Genomic DNA, 17574 nt, shown 5'->3' with positions numbered 1-17574 from the left:
TGTAAACGAATTGCGCAGCGCAGTGTTCTTATAGCACAGGAACGAGATAGAAAGGTGCATGCTGGGATAGCCAGCAGCACCGAATCCAGGAAGTATACGCTAGCGGGCGTCAGATGCCCACATCCTTCATGGAACCTGCCTGCTTCCGAAAGATATGTAAGATATTTTAGATGTAATAATTAACGAGCATGATATCAGACATAGCAGTAGTCTATTATTATTATTATTATTATAATACAGTATTTATATAGCGCCAACAGTTCGCTCAGCACTGTACATTACAATGGGAGACAATACATGAGATAGTACAATAACAATACAATGCGATACACGAGGGGTTCGAGGGCCCTACAGTGCAGGTTGTAATAATTACGAAGGAGCTTTTAAAAAAAAAAATGTATGGGGACTGGAACTCCGCTTTATATTAGTTGTTTTAGATACACCACGTGTGTCCTGTGAAAGCAGCTTCCGGAAGAGGCAAGGGTTTGTGCCTTTTGTATGTACCATTGTGACTATCTGAACACCTATGCACTTGTTATGCTTTGTTCCTTCTCTTTGAAAAGAAAAATTCTAATAAAAACGATTGAAACAGAAAGCAGCTCCCCTTTGACTGCTATTCTAGTCACCTTTTTTCTTTTGTATTAATACATCTGCTGCCGGGAGTGCACTGACTTAGTGAGTTGGCAAATTGGTACGGTTTAAACCATTTCACCTCTACCTTATAGGCAATAAAAACTGACAGGAGTTCTAATTCTTCTCTACTGTATCCATTCCACTGGATGGCACATGAGATAAAGTACCGCATGTGTCAGAAAATGAACGTATTCAGTATTTTAGTAGCTTTTTTCGTGAATGCCAAAAAACACTGAGTGGTATTTTACCGCATTTCTTAAAGTGGTCAATACCGCTTCGTGAATGTAGTCCACTGTCACTTTAACCTCCTTAGCGGTCTGATTATTTCAGATTTTTGGTGATAAAAGTGGTACCATTGTTTTGCATGGAAATATGTAGTTTTTTTATTGTAGGCCTGTAATTTTTAGGAATAACTCACTGAAATCTGTCCGAACAAGAGTGTAGTAAACATCCCGGGTATGATAAAATTTGAAACACGAAATCATAAATTATAATTTAATAAATAATCATAAAAAATTATAATATAATAATAATACATTTAATTCAATAATATAATCAAACCGAAAACACTGAAATTTGAAATAAAGCGCCAAGTTCGTACATTGCTGAGCAAAGTCGCAAAATCGTTTTCAGTGTCTGATGACGAATTTCCCCACGAATCATTATCACTCAGTTCTGCAAGTGGTTCTAATTTACTATCGCTGTTCTCTAGCTGATCTAAACCTGCTTTTGACCTAAAGGGACACTTTTTGGACGCCATGGACGTTTCTCAGTTTCCAGGCAGAAAGAACAGACAAAATGCAGCAGGGCACAGGACAAAGCACTAGGGACAATATGTATGTGAAATGGGTTGAAACAGCAATGTTTTACTATAAAAAATTTGTTTTGAAAAAAATGAAATTTTTAAAAATTTTCAAATTTCCCGCCACCGGCGGCGCCCGTACGTCCCGACGTCACAGGGACCGGAACACAGGAGCCGGATGCCGGCATCGGCCGGAGGAGATGGCCGGGGACGATGCAGGGGACACATCGCGGGAGCGAAGGACAAGGTAAGCTCTGCAGGGACTCCCTGAGCAATGCCGCATGGTAAGCCCGAGTGTAGCTCGGGGTTACCGCTCTTGGTACAGACATTTTACCCCGAGCTACACTCGGGAATACCGCTAGGGAGGTTAAGGCAGCCTTTCTCAACCAGGGTGCCTTGAGGTTTCTTCAGGGGTGCCCTGGCAAAATGTCTACAAATTGCCCAAAACTTCTATACAAGGCAGTGGGTGGAACAAGCCTGCCTTATAGTTACACTAAGCCACAGGTTTTCATTGTGCACCATTATGACCTTCTAGCCGCCGGCGTCCTGACATCCAATGACATCATCAGCTTATAAGGAGGATGTCATTTGCAAGCACATCATCCTAGTTTGACCCTCCGCTGTCCCTCTCTATCAGTGCTGGGGTCACATTAGTTCAGTGATGGAGAAAAACTGAGGGAGAAGAGAAACACTGGAACACTAGTCAGTACCAGCGTATTTGCTGTGGATGAATAAATCCCCTCTACTGTTGGGTATCCTAAATGTGTGGATGTTGCTGCGTTATATACAACTATTAGAATAGTTTTTCACATTTTAGAATGGAGTGCCCTTTTAAAATCATGGAAAGTCTTGAGGCACCCCGTTTTAGAATGGGGTGCCTTTAAAACCGTCCATAATGCTAAAGGGTGCCGCAGGACTATCCATGGTTTTAAAGGGTGCCTTGACTGAAAAAAAGGTTGAGAAACACTGCTTTAGGCTAATCTCAGAAGCAATATCCCCCCTGAACCTCATAGCGGGTTTAGATGGGGTCTCCAAAGACATAGATGAAATTCAGAACATTCTTTGAGAAATTATTTCTGTTCAGTTCTAGAATCCCTGGACTGCTGCACAAAACCTCTTGCTGTGATTAGAAGATATCTCGTTTTTGGATTTCTGCAGTCAATCTCTCTGGAATGTCAGGGCAGTACATTTCACTGTACCCTACAATTTTCAGATCTATGACTGTTTGTAAATTGCATGATGCAAAACTGGGTTGTCATGTGTAATCAAAGCATGTGTTCCCAACGGCAAGGCAGCAATTGTTTCCTTGTATAAGTTTGTCAAAAACGGTTTTCTCTGAAAAGGAGTATGTGTTCTCAATAAGACGTGGCTGGGGTGTAAATGTAGTCATAGTATTCCATGCATTGGTTCTAGCAGCCTAAGGCCCAGCAAGGCAGGCATATACAGTGCTTTCGGAGTCCTTGTTCACCCCAGCATTGTAATCTACATTTATTATTATACAGTGCCAACATGATTCCTTGCACTTGTGTATACAAAGTCAGTGCACCCCTTCTACCATGGTTCAATGCATCCCCTCTACCCAAAGCACCATGGAGCTCTTGAGGGTCTATTCGTGTTACTCATTGATCTCCCCATTTTGATGTGTAAATGGTGCATTAGGGCCCTACTGTGTACAAGCAAAAAAAATAACTTAAAGACACTTATCTGATTAGAGGTTTTCCAAGCAGAAAGAGCATCAAGTAAATAATTCATGTACCCCCTAGATATTATATGTTCATCACCTAATACTGATCACTTTAGACCACTGGGTGACTGTCAGACAGTCTGTGCGCCATCAGACCCCAGCTGACATTTCTGGATAATGAGTCCTGAAAGAAAGTACATTAGTTGGGTAATGTCTGACAGAGGAACTCTCAGCTCATCTTATAGACACGTATATTTTTAGCAAATCCATTTTGTAACTGTGTAGAAAAAAATGTCTGTTACCTGCTGACAATTGGTCCCTACAAAGCAGAGGCGTAGCTAGAATATTTTACGAACTATAAAAATGGCGCCCCAGCCTACCTCCCCGTTTAATTACATTAGTGACACCAATGATGGGGCACTATTCCTTCCACTGACACCAATGACACTTACCTTGCTGACCCCTGCTCCAGCCTAGGCTCCTTCCCTCTCCCATCCACAGCCAGCATACCTGGTTGCAGCAGCACCATCTGCACGGCACACTTACCGGTCAGCTGTCTTCTTCACTTGCTCCGGCCGCTCCCTCACTCAATCTTCACGCTGACGCTTGGCTCCTCCTCTCCAAGCTCTGCCTCCTCGCAGGTGATTGGCCGCCTGTGTGCCTTTCCTGAGCTACAGTTCTGGCGCCCAATCACCGGTGAGAAGGCGGAGCTTGCAGAGGGAGGTACAAGCTGCCATAGGCTGTCCAGTGATCCCGAGGGTGTTACCAGATGAGAGAGGCGGCATGTCATCCCGCCCACACATCACGTCCAGGGAAAAGAAGACACTGGACCTGCGGACCTCTCTACCCCTCCTCCAGCAGCGCCTCGTGGACTAGATCATTGTGGGACTGGGACACGGAGCCAGGTAAGACACAGCAGCCCACTGCCTGCCCCTGTACTAAGTGTCCTTTCCGTTGGTGCTGCCTCCCCCTAAAAAGTGCCACCCTAGGCAAACGCCTTGTTTGCCTCATGGCAAATACGCCCCTGGTTGTAAGCCTCATTTTGGTGCCCCTGTACCTTGGCGCCTGGGTACATATGTACCCCCCTGCCCCCCCCAGCTACGCCTCTGCTACAAAGGCACCCACATCCTCACACAATAGTATATAAAATAATTAGGATCTATTTATTTATATATATATATATATACTGTGTATATGTATCAATCAGTAAGAAAAGTAAAGGTAACATCTATTTGATACATTTTTTTTAATTTTATTTTTAGATAACCAGTTATGAGCTTATTGGTTACACAAGTAAAATGCTAAAGTTTCCCTCCAAGAAATGGCCTAGAGGCCTGTTTCACCAAAAGTGGAGTTTCACTAAAAAGCATTAGATGCTTTCTGTAAGAAGAGGATTTAAATTCTTACTTAAAATGGTACATAGGAATATAATACAGAAATGTATGCAATTTATAAAGAAAATTGTTTATTGCCTAGTGATAAAACTTTCCTACAAAGGCAACCACACTTTCATGTAGTGCTACCCCCATATAGACTGCTGGGAATAGTTGGTTCTTCGCAAACAGTATAGAAGCTGCCCGTTCCCACAAGCACCAGCCCATGTACTCTGGCTCCAATAACCCAGTCTAGGGGATGTCTTTTTGAAATCTGTTGCTTGAAGAACTTTAGGAGAGCGGTTAGGGCATGGGATACACCAAAATGATCAGAAACAACAGCAAGAGGGCATTCTTTGCCCTAGTCTCTCTCTCACTGAAGGTAAATGGGGGGTGACAAATAGTCTAAGGCCTCACAGCTGTAGACCACAAGGCAATTCTCCTTGGCATCTGGTTACCTTGCACCACTACACAACTATTAGTACCCAATGCAATTTCCGGGACAGTGCACAGTAACAGGAGACACTCTCCTCTAGGCTGACGGTCCAGGATTATGCTGAGGACAGGGGAATGGACAGTACTCTGAGACCCTATGAGAGCTGTCTCAGTCCAAGCTACCTCTGTCACTTATATTCCAAAAGTGTACAGTCACCAGGAATCAATTCAGGGTCTTTACTCCTCTGGGTCGTAGTCCCCTGGATAGCTGCCATCTTGCAGCTTCTTCCAGACATGGTCCAGTGAGGCAGACAATCCTTCTCCAGACCTGATCTCTTGTGGTGAAGTCCTACAGCCAGTTTTTAAGGAGATCTGTCCAGGTCCTCAGCTCTGACATCACCGGGGCCTCCAAGAACAGCTACACAGTCCATAGGCTGCCTAAGGGCAGCAGCCCCTCAGGCTGTGGAACCCTCCTGGGGAGAAGAAACAATCTCTCCAGAACTTCAAAATACACCTCCCCAACTATCTGCTGGACACTCCTCTGCAGGGAATAGCCAGACCGTGATAACTATTCAGGCTGATCATTTGAATCTCCCTCCCTATTTTCTGGAAACATCTTCCAGAGGCAGGGGAAAGTAATCAAACTCCCAGTCTGTGAAACTCTGAAGAGAGTTTTTTTTTTTTAGATAACTAGTTATGGGGTTATTGGTTAAAAAAGTGAACTTCTACAGTTTTACCCCTAAAAATGGCATAGAGAAGATTTTTGTTTCAATAAACGTAGACTTTCACTTAAAAAGCATTAGATGTTTTCTGAAAGAAGAGAACATAAATGTTTATTTAAAAACAATATAAAGAAAATTGTTTATTGCCATCTGCCAAAACTTTACTACAAAGGCACCTACATCCTCATACAATAGTACAGTATATCAAATAATCAGGATTTGTTATTAATAAAATAACAAAAAATTTGCAAAAAAATACAAAGTCTAAAAAAAACAATTGCCATAAACCATTATTCTTCCCATTTTAGAGGTAACCTGAAAATTGTTTTTTTTTTTACTTTTAATACAATTGCCAATTAGTCCTAATGGTTCTCTAATTGATTGGCTTCACTTGTTTCCTGTAATTCCTCTTTAAAGGAGTACTATGGTCTGTCTAAGATTTCCAAGAAGTCTAATTAATGAGTGTTAATATACTGAAAAACTTTGGTTCTTTGTACATTTTGATTGATATTAGTACCCAATGTAGCTTGTTTTTATCTTCTTTCACCTTTGATTGCAAATGATAGTCTCTCTGCAGTAATTACCCGTACCCAGAGACTGTATGATGTGGGTTGAGAGCTCATAAGCACACATGTTTATTCATGGTAAGAGGGAGAAACGTAAAGGGTAACTCTATTTTAGTGGAAAAAAATATAGCAAAAAAAGAAATATCATAGTTTATACAATCACTACAAAAGCCATGCTATAGTTATTATAAATATTCAATCTGCAGCCTCTGTGAATTAAATTTTAATGCAATATGGCAACCAGGAGGCAATTATGTACACATTTGGTGTACAGAACACTCCCAGAAACGTTGTTTCCTGCTTGTGTGATTGGCTCACCCATTTTCCCAGATGTCTGCACTAACATACATATAAGTCAAATTCTACACCTCCTGCAGCAGGAATCTTAGTTTACACCATACGAGTTAAATACTTCTAAAGGGATGCAGAACCTAAATCTTTCCTCAGAACACAGGCAGTGCACTGGGTGATCACGATAAACCAGTATATATAAAATTAGTGAAGCGCTGATATTAAACAAATGATAATAAATGAACAGTGCTCTACTTATATAATGAATAATAATATAATAAAAATTATTAAGTGACAATCAATATACAAACACACTGTGCTCTGATCTCATATGGATCCAATAAAGTGCAATCTTGTGATGCCCACAAAGTACACTTGTGGTAACACTCCGTGATAGAAAAATTCCCCTTTTATAAACCCTTCAAGGGTTAAATATAGTGATTTGGCAATCGTGGTCCCTTAATATAAAGGGAAAATATATATAAGTGTTTTGGTGCCTTATAAACATAAACATTGAATACGGTGCCTTTTTGATAAAATAAATCAAAAAAATTCTGAGCAATGCCTAATTAAACAAATAACCCCAAATAATAGTCCAATAAACACATATGCGTGATTTTCCAAACAGCAAAAAAATCATGCAGGTGAAGAAGTGAACTGGTGATCTTCACTCTAGTGTCAAATCCTCAAAACAGCAGAAATGCCTGCTCACCTCCAAACCTTGACCCTAAGGGCCAACACGCTTTTAGGATCACCCCAAACCAGGGGCGGACTGACAACTCATGGGGCCCCCGGGCAATAGGGGATCATGGGGTCCCTGTGTCCTTGCCCAAACTCAAGCCTCTGAAAAAGGTACCAGGGGCATCTCATGGGGCCCCCTACTGAGCCCGGGCCCTCGGGCAGTGCCCGAGTTTCCAAATGGTCAGTCCGCCCCTGCCCCAAACAATCCTTAAGGGTACTTTCTCACCACAGGGAAAAGATGTCACATATACTCCTTTATGCAGCAACTCCTCTCAGCTTCCTTAAGATAATGGTGCTGCAATGCAGCTCACTATCCACCTTCTCCACTCAGGATCATGTTAGTGAGATACAAAAACAATTTCCACAATGTGACTGGAATACTTGGGGCTTCACTACCTGATTGCAGACATTACATACCACTAGGTAGAAATCATCATGAGCTGGGTAATGTCCAAATAAGTGCATGTCCTCTTTATTTAGCCTCATAACCTCCCTGCTATTTCCACCCTCTTTTCCAGTCTCTTCTAAATCTACATTGTCGGAGCAGTGTATTTTAGCGGTGTCGATCCAAGTGGACCACGGTTTGCCCAGAAAAGCCTCCGGACTGGGCGCTTTGCGATAAACCAGACCCTCTCATTCAGATTCAGTCTGCAAAAGACACTGTGAAGCTATTTCTTCAGACCTACAAAAGGTAGGAATCTGGTGCAACATTTATTAAAATCCCTGCAATGTACATTGATCACCCAGAGGGGAGTGTTTATTTGTTTTTTTTTTAACAAAAGTGGAGTTACTCTTTAATCATTTAGATCATACATATATTTTTTATTTTAAATGAATTTTTATTTTAATGAATAAATATAGTATATAACAACAGTTAACATAGCTACATATACTGTATATCTACATCTTCTCTTATTTTGATGTTGTATGTTTGGTATTAAACCAAAAATGTATTATATTGCAGATTACCAAACATTAGATGCGTTGGCTGCATTCGTTTTCTTTTTTTTGTCTTTCTTTCCTCTGTTTTCACCTGGTGATCTGGCTAGTAACACAGCGCTTCTGTTAATGAGACACATCTTTGGCTGGATGAGCACAGGAGGTACAGCAGTCTGCAGCATTGTCAGTCTGGGGGGAGGGTAGTGTTAAAAGAGAAGTACAGCCAAACAAGCTTCATTTGTTCTGCACTCCTGTGGCCCATTTGCAGCCGACAACGGGCTGAAGTCTGCTGTCGGCTAACATTGCTTAGTTGATCCATACTCAGGAAAGATCCTGACTTAAATGTTGGGATTCACACAGATCCATGGACCGGTACCTGGCTCAGCCTCTCAGAGATCCACTCCCTCCCCCTCCACAGCCCGCCGCTCAAGTGAGTGCGGGGGGGTGCAGAGTGGCGAGCAGTCTCACTGACTGACAGTCACCAGCAATCTGCTCATGGAGAAGTGAGAACTGAGCGATCAGCACTCTTAGTTTTCAGTGTTAGGGCCGGCAGGGGATTGATGCTTCATCCATCTAGGTAGGTATAATTTATAAACTTCTCTTTTATATGTGCTAGAAGATTTAGATACACTAACAAAATTGAAGCCAAACTCCAGCTAATACTTTGTAAGCAATTACAGAAAATAGTTTCTTTCCTTTTGGGATATAGGTTGTACATAAATAAAATAAAATCTGTTCATTACAAGTACCCCTGTGAGTGGTAAATGGTTTGACTAATACCTGAAACTGCTACATCTGAAAGAGAGCTTGTTCTTTTGAAAAACAGCAGACTTAGTTAGGCCAACCGTTACCACCATTGGTGAAAAAAAGTCGGCTGATTTTCGTCCTGTCTACGGCGGCAAATATAATAGCGGTGTCCCACAGAGAGCTCCGCTATTATATTTGACAGAAGAAATAGAATATGAATAAGAAGAAGAAAAAGAAGAAATAGAATATGAATAATAAGAAGAAATAGAATATGAATAAGAAGAAGAAAAGAAGAAATAGAATATGAATAAGAAGAAGAAAAAGAATATGAATAAGAAGAAGAAATAGAATATGAATAAGAAGAAATAGAATATGAATAAGAAAAAGAAGAAATAGAATATGAATAAGAAGAAGAAATAGAATATGAATAAGAAAAAGAAAAAGAAGAAATAGAATATGAATAAGGAGAACAAAAAGTTGCAACATTGTATCTATTTGTATCCATTTCGGATACAGATGATTCTATTCGGATACAAATAGATACAATATTGCTATACTTTTAAATGTCAAATATAATATCGGACTGAAATTTTTTTTTTCTTCTTCTTATTCATATTCTATTTCTTCTTATTATTCATATTCTATTTCGTCTTTTTCTTATTATTATTCATATTCTATTTCTTCCTTTTCTTCTTTTCCTTCTTCTTGCTGGTCACTGCTCATGCGCCTTTTTTAATATCGGTAAAAAGATTGGCCGATTTGTCCATCATTGCTGCAAAAATCGGCTGAATGACAAAATTGGCTGATTTTTTTTCCAACATGACCAACGAAAAAAAGTGTCAAAATCACGAAAAACGGCCAACCGATTATCCCACTAACGATCCGAAAATCGGCCGATTTTGTTTTTCGTCCGCAAAATCGGACGGTTTTCTCCCCATCTGTGGCCTGCATTACTGCCTGGATCACTAGGTGAAAATAAAAGAAAGGAAGCCTAAAAAAAGAAAACTAATGCAGCCATCACATCTAATTGGTAAGCTGCATTATAATAAATGTTTGCTTTTGGGATTAATAGCACTGCAACAGTAATTATCTTCAGATTTGCTTGCAATTTTTCCCTGAGGCTACTGAGAGCTGCAATGTGCAGATGCAAACAAATAGGATAATCTCATCAGTGTTATATGTCTATACTACACTGACTCTAAAGTGCATATAAATGGCTGCCATTTGTTATAGAAGATAGGAGGGGATGGAAAAACAGAAAACTGAAGGGGGGGGGTGGTAAATATAACCGTAATATGAAGAATGCAGAGGAAAAAAGTAAAGCAGAAAAAAATGGTCAAATATTATATAATTTGCTGAATGTCTGTTTGCATGCCATGACTTCCATTGCAGCAATCTGGAGTGAGATGATAGTTCAGTGCACATTTTCCAGCAGGGAAAGCTTCCCAGTATGAGGGTTCAAGGGCAGAAAGATAATCTGCTTTCATCAAACATTACACATTCAGATGTAGACACCTCGCAGTCAAAGGTATCATGTCGTCTTTGAAGTTCTAAAAATGAGATTTGGGCTCCTTAGAAGACACGCATTAATTACCACTGTGTATTCAGTCGGAACAACCTCCTGGGGTTTCAGTTGGAAGATTTGATAAACCTTTTAGGGGGAAAAAAGTCAAATAGCAGATCTGACAGTGCTGATATTCATATCAAATGTACAGCTCTTTGGCAGACAATTCATCTGGATATAATTTCTGCTCTTTACGCCTTTAGACACTGCGATTTTGTTTTAGAGATTACTCGGTATAGCCGAGGACTAATTTTATTTTTTGGCACAACGATAGAACCTGATTTCCAGATGTAAAAGTACTGCCAAAAAACTTCTAAAAGTAATTGCTGTATGTGTACATTATTTATCTTGTGATAATAAATTTCAATAAGATACAAATAATATTAATGCGTCTAGGATTTTGTCTGCAGAACAAAAAAACATTTATAAGGCTCATGAAGGAAGAGTTTACCAACGAAATCATTATTATTGATTTAGTTTAATTAGTTTTTGTTTCACAACCAGATATTTATTTCCCAATTGTATTTTGTTTAATGCAGCTAAAAACATTCAAAGTGTGTAAAAAACAAAAAGTGTGCAAAGTATTACATTTTGTTTTCTTTAGAAAGCAGCCACAGCCTGAATAGAAAAGCTTGCCCCTGCCAGCATGATCCAGAGAAAAGCCCTTGCTGTCTATATAGAAGAGTGGTACCTCTGCAGAGGCCTGAAACATCCCATGCTTGAGTTACAACTAGAGCTCTCCAATCAACATGGAGTGTGAGCTGTAGGTCTGACTCTCAAGTCGCTAGTTAACCAAGAAGAACAATTCTGCTGGATCACATGGCTGTGAGACTGCATGGGATAGCTCCTAGGGAGGTGAGTGTTGCAGAAATAGCTGTTTTTTATTATTTTTAAAAGACCTGGGAAGTAGATTTTCAGAGTTAAAATGAAATTGAGTTTTCATCTCTTATGACAGTGGTAGTCAACTTTCTTGATATGGGGGGCTCAAGTGCATCACGAAAGAGCTGCACATAAAATTCAGTGAATATTCATTATAAAAGACAGCAGACGCACAACAGGAACTATCAAAGAGTATGTAAGCGAGCGCTAAAGAATAGACAAGAATAATTGATTATATATGGGTAAATGATTATCAAAATAGCTGCTGGCACTCAGGATATAGGCAACAGTCCCAATATAAACGTAGGTGGAAAAAGTGCAGCGCTATAAACGCATGAAACATAAAATAGCTCAAATCATGCAAAATGAATAAACTGCAAAAGTGTGTGTAATTGTGCAACTGGGTGAATCAATAAATGTCCCTGATGACAATATATATCACATAGCGAGCAGTACACAGCAAAAGTCCTCAAATTATTGCAATATATCCAAGTGAAGAAGTGCAAACGTGCAAATATTCACAAAGGGAGTCCACCGCCTTTAATGGATGTACACTCACCAGAAAGCAAACAAAATTGCGCATCTGTTTAAATCTGTTACATCTGGGGGTGCCGTGGTATAATGACAGCTCCGGGTTTAATCATGCTGCTCCATCCGTACACAAGTGGGACAGGTCTCCTTTAATCCTGGGGAAAATCAGCTCAACCACAGGAGCCAGAAAGTGCTTGTATAGTGTAGCATTTATTAATATGCTCAAAGAACAGTAAAACATTCACGTGGAGAAAATCAGTATCAAATCAAATACCAAGATGGCCACTGCTCTGTTCCTCCGAAATAGTCAAAGACTAAGGTCATGATACAGGGGATTATCAGAGGCTTCTGGACATAATACCAAAGATGGTCATGGATTGCACACATGATACCGGAGATAGTCAGAGAGTGCAGACATGTTTCAGAAAACTGTCAGAGGCTGTGAACATGCTATAGGAGTTGCTGGAGACTGGGGACATGCTTCAGGAGACAGTCATAGACGTAGGACTATTGTACAACAGTGCAGTGCTAAAAAACATAAATATGTGATATCAATGAGAAACAAAATAATTCATCAGATATTAAGTATCCATAAAATAATCCAAAACACAAAACAGAAAGTTCATATAGTTTCCATGTAAAAAATAGTATGTTCGAAAAAATTCTCCACCTAATTGACTAAGAGGAATACTCCAAACACCATGTGATCACCTCAAGTACACATGCAGTACCACCTTATCAGAAGTTACAGTATATGACCACGTATGAGGATATGGTCATAAAGCATTCAAAGTATATAGACATCTGCTCCTGAAATCCTCTATTGACTACTTCAAATCCAATGCTCCAGACCAGGCATGCAGATGACATATAAAGAGAACTCTCAGTGTAGTAAAAGTCGGTAAAACCCTCTGATGATGTCTGTGATGAAACGCGTAAGCTCGGATCATTGGATGTGCCTCAATCCCCTCATGTTTTGCATTGTACTGGTATTGTTCTGTCACATGTTCTGTCCCCCTTTGTAATGTACAGCGCTGAGTGAACTATTGGTGCTTTATAAATACTGTATAATAATAATAATAATAATAATGTGCCATCACCATGCATGCTGACATAGGAAGAGGTATCGCGAATCAAGACAGAAGTTGATTGGATGGTGTTATTAACATGTATAATATAAATAGGCAGGCGCTACATATACATTTATGAACTGTGCAAGTGCTTAAGAGGCTAGTATCACTACATGCCCCTAAATTGGACAATATAAGTATATTGACCCTATGGGTGAGTGCTGTATTTCCACTACCATTGCAAATAACATCCAAAACAAAAAAACAATAAAGTCCACAAATACATTTATAATTGAAAAATGTGACAGTCCTTTCAATTTCTTTAAATTGTGACCCGAACTAAAAAAAGACATATCTTCACCACATTCGGCAAGAAATATAAACATTGCTCACTCACCAGACATTTTGACCCCCATAAAGGTGGTCAGATGCACTTTTTGGTCATATAGGAGACCATCCTCTCAGGAAATTACTCCCCTCCAGCAGTTCTCCATTTATGGCCATAAGTTAAGGAATAGGAACTCCCAACATGCCTCCGATACCTCTATGGTGTTCGATATGGGCTAATCCTTGTATTGCTTTGGTACCAGACTGCTCAGATAAACCAGACAAATTAATGTCCTTCTAAGTGCAGTATTTATTAAATGAACATTAAAACCATACAAACGATTTTGCACTCACATGGAATGGTGCCTGTATACCGGCACCAGTATCTGCAGCATGTGAGAGATGGCAGACATGCGCTCCAGGCCTCGTTGTTATTAACATGTTTAGATGGCTTCCTTGCCATTGTAATTATGTGAGTGTACATCTATCTGTCATCTTAATGTATGTTAAAAACAGCTTTTAGTACACTATGAGAGTTCTCTTTACTTTATATGCCAGCAGTATGCCTGGACTGGAGCACTGGATTTGAGCTAGTCGCTAGAGGATTTCAGAAACCAGATGTCCATATACTTGAGCTCTTTATGACCGCATCCTCATACATATACCTTCTGGTAAGGTACTTCATGTGCACTTGAGGTGATTATGTGGTGCTTGGAGTATTTCTCTTAGTTTGGTGGAAGCACTTGTTGGAGAATTAATTTGGACTTATTTGCTTTTACACAGACACTGGGAACTATATGAACTTTCTGTTTTGTATTTTGGGCTTTATTGGATACTTAATATTTGATGAATTATTTTGTTTCTCATTGATATCACACATTTAGGTTTTTTATTGATGCACTGTTGTACAATATTTTTGAGGATTTGGTATCACAATTCTTAGTGCTGGCTGCCTTTTTAGAATTTGCAAGCGTAGGGTTGTTTTTTTCTATATATACTGTAAGTCATAGACTTTAGACATATTACATGAGGCTGATAAAAATTCCTATTATAACAGGGCAATAGGGAAACACAGATTAGTGCATGATGGGGCCAAGCAGGCCACACACAAAGTGCCAATAGGCTGCATGCAGGCCCAGGCTGTAGTTTGGGCACCAGGACCTTATAGGGTGACCAATTATGCTCTTAAAACTCTATGGGGGCACTTTAATAAAGCATTTGCACTGGAGGTATTGGCCAATTAGAAAGTCCCGCACCTAATTCATTACAGTCTTGTTAACAGTACAGACGTGCTACAAATTTGGGCAGTTCTTATTTGCACCACTTTCACATTGTGTCTTCATAACTGTGACTAATTCAAAAAGAATTCAAAAGTAATTAATTTAAGGAAGTAATTAAGGCCAACTCTACGATGGTGTACAGAATGCTCGGAGTGGTGGTTGTTGTGGATTAACTTTATTTTTATGTTTTTTGCTTGCTTCACTGACCTCAAAGAGGCAGGCTGCCAGCACCCTAGCAACAAATTATGGGAGGCTGAACTTGGACAATGGGTACAGCCTGATGCATCTGCTGGGAGACCAGTTCCCCATCAGGTCCTCCCTCTTTGTGATTGACAGTGGATGGCAGTGGGAAGATTCCATAGCTGCTTTTGGGCTGTCTACCAGCTGTGGAATCTGCCTACTGTCATCTATTGTCAATCATATAAGATCTGGACCAGATGAAGAGCAACTTTCTTAGTATCTCTATCAGGCTTTGCCTGCCCCACAAAAAAGCTCCTCAGATGATGCACTTGTTTGTGTTACAGGCACACTGACCAAGTGCATTCATGGCTGAAGATATTGGCACCCCTGCACTTCTGTCAGATAATGCACCATCTGCTCCAATTTGTTGAAAATTGTTGCAATTACAAATGTTTAGGCATTCTCTTGTTTATTTAGTTTGTATTGGTATGACCAGGGGCGGACTGACCATTTGGAAACTCGGGCACTGCCCGAGGGCCCAGGTCAGTAGGGGGCCCCATGAGATGCCCCTGGTACCTTTGGCATAGGCTTTTTTGAGTTTGGGCAAGGACACAGCGGCCCCATGATCCCCTATTGCCCGGGGGCCCCATGAGTTGTCAGTCCGCCCCTGGGTATGACACATAAAAGTGGAGAAAGACCACTCAAAACGCAAAACCCCAAAAATGGACTGGACAAAACTAATGGCACCTTATCAGAATTGTAAGAAATAATTGCATTACAAGTTTGTGATGCTCCTGTAATTTGTATTTAATCTCACGGTGCAAAATTGACTTGAACTTTCTGTTGTGTGTCTCTGTGTACCACATGGAGCATGGAGCAGAGAAACAGAAGCATAGAATTGTCTGAGGATTCGAGAACAAAAATTGTGAAAAGCCTGAATAATCTCAAGGATACAAGTCCATCTCCAGAGATGTTAATGTTCCTGTGTCCACTGTACGCAACATTGTCAAGAATCTCCCTGGCCATGGAAGACAGAGAAAAAGTGATCAAAGAGTGCAACAAAGAATTGTTTGAATGGTGGATAAAGAACTTCAATCAACTTCCAAACAAATTCAAGCTGACCTTTAGGCACAGGGTACAACTGTGTCAGCTCATGCTATTTGTCGCCATCTGAATGAAAAGGGATGCTATGGTAGGAGACTCACAGCTGACACAGAAACATAAGGAAGGAAGCCAAATCCTTTTGAGTGAATGTGCTGTGGACAGACAAAACAAAATTACAGCTTTTTGGTAAAGCCCACCATTCTGTTGTTTTTAGAAAAAGAAATGAGGCCTTTAAAGTAAAGACTACAGTCCCTACAGTCAAACACGGTAGAGTTGCACTGATGTTTTGGGTTGCTGTACTGCTTCAGGCACTGGATATCTTGACCATGTGCATTGCAATATAAAATCTGAAGACTACCAAAGAATTCTGGGGTGCAATGTAGGGCTCAGTGTCAGAAAGTTGGATCTCCGTCAGAGGTCATGGGTCTTACAGCAGGACAATGACCCTGTCAAGGTCCTACCTTTCCTCAGAGATTGTGTTGCTCCATGTGCTGGCATCCATCTTAAGTTCCTGCAAAGCATGGTGGGAGCCTTTATGCTTTCAGGCCTCTGCGGCTCCTTTTCCAGAAGGGTGTGGCTGATCACATTTAAGCCTGCTGTCTGCAGTTGCTCTTTGCATTCGTGTCCCGTAAGTTCCTTTGCAGCAAGCTCTTGTTCTGTTCTCGTTGCTCTCCTGGTAACCGACTCGGCTTGGACAAGACTATTCTCTGCTTTATCCCATTACCTGACCTCCCGTTGCTGAACCCGGCCCGTGACCTGAGTATTCTTGTCTACCGTCTTGTACTGTTTGCTCCGTTGTTATCGACCTGGCCTGTCCGACCACGCTATACGTTTTCAATCTGGCTCCCACCAGCTGTACGCCATTGGCGGCAGTCGTTACCGCAGCTGGGATTACTCGGGGGGCCGCGACCTGGTCTCAGGCTGCGTCAAATCCATCCCCACCATCAGGGGCCCTGGTGAAGGGCAGCCTGGAGCTTAGACTCCGCGCCCTGAGGGACTCTGGTCTGTGAGTAGCGGTTGTTGTCAGTCGCTGCGTGACCCTACCATTAGGCCTGCCTGTCCATTCCACCACTCCTGCGCTGACAGACCCAAAGCACATGTCAAAAAGCACCCAAAAATGGATTCAGACAAAGCGCTGGAGAGTGCTGAACTGGCCAGCAATGAGTCCAGATCTCAATCCCATAGAGCACTTGTGGAAAGATCTCAAAACAGAAATTGAGAAAAGGAATCCTTCCAATCTGAGAGACCTAGAGCAGCTGGCAAAAGAAGAGTTGGCCAAAATTCCAGTAGAGATGTGTTTGAAACTCATTGATGGTTACAGGAAGCGATTAATTTCAGTTATCTTTTTCAAGGGGCGTGCTACCAAATATTAAATTGAGGGTGCCAATAACTTTGTCCAGTCCATTTTTGGGGTTTTGGGTGGGATGTGTCAGATTTAGCATTGTGTTTCTCCCATTTTTGTGTCATACCAATACAAACAAAAGAAATAAATATGAGAATGCCTAAACATTGTAATTGCAACAATTTTCTGGGCGAAGTGGTGCATTATCTGACAGAAATGCAGGGATGCCAATATTTTGGCCATGACTGTAGATAGATCAGCAATGCTAAGCCCCAGTACTGGCCTCTTGCGATAAATGCATGTACCTGTTTCCAACAGGTAACTGAATCTGTACCAAGCACAAACAATTGTGCTGAGGAGGCAC

At 40.9% G+C, this 17574-nt stretch overlaps 1 protein-coding gene across 1 annotated transcript in view; it reads right to left on the bottom strand.

Annotated features, from left to right (window-relative positions):
• Window positions 1-7580: 7580 nt before the first annotated feature.
• The window catches only part of LOC149454492 (ataxin-7-like protein 1), a 62273-nt gene continuing 52279 nt past the window's right edge, over window positions 7581-17574 (bottom strand). The window contains exon 2 of the mRNA XM_089687519.1: window positions 7581-7877. Within this exon, the coding sequence (XP_089543645.1) occupies window positions 7581-7877 (297 nt within the window). The remainder of the gene's footprint in view (window positions 7878-17574) is intronic.

This window comes from Staurois parvus, unplaced genomic scaffold (assembly GCF_062004578.1).
Source record: "Staurois parvus isolate SC_StPar_1 unplaced genomic scaffold, SC_StPar_1.0 ptg000426l, whole genome shotgun sequence".
NCBI classification, from domain to species: Eukaryota; Metazoa; Chordata; class Amphibia; order Anura; family Ranidae; genus Staurois; species Staurois parvus.
Note: the sequence above shows the minus strand (reverse complement) of the source record. Positions and strands in the feature narration are given on the sequence as shown.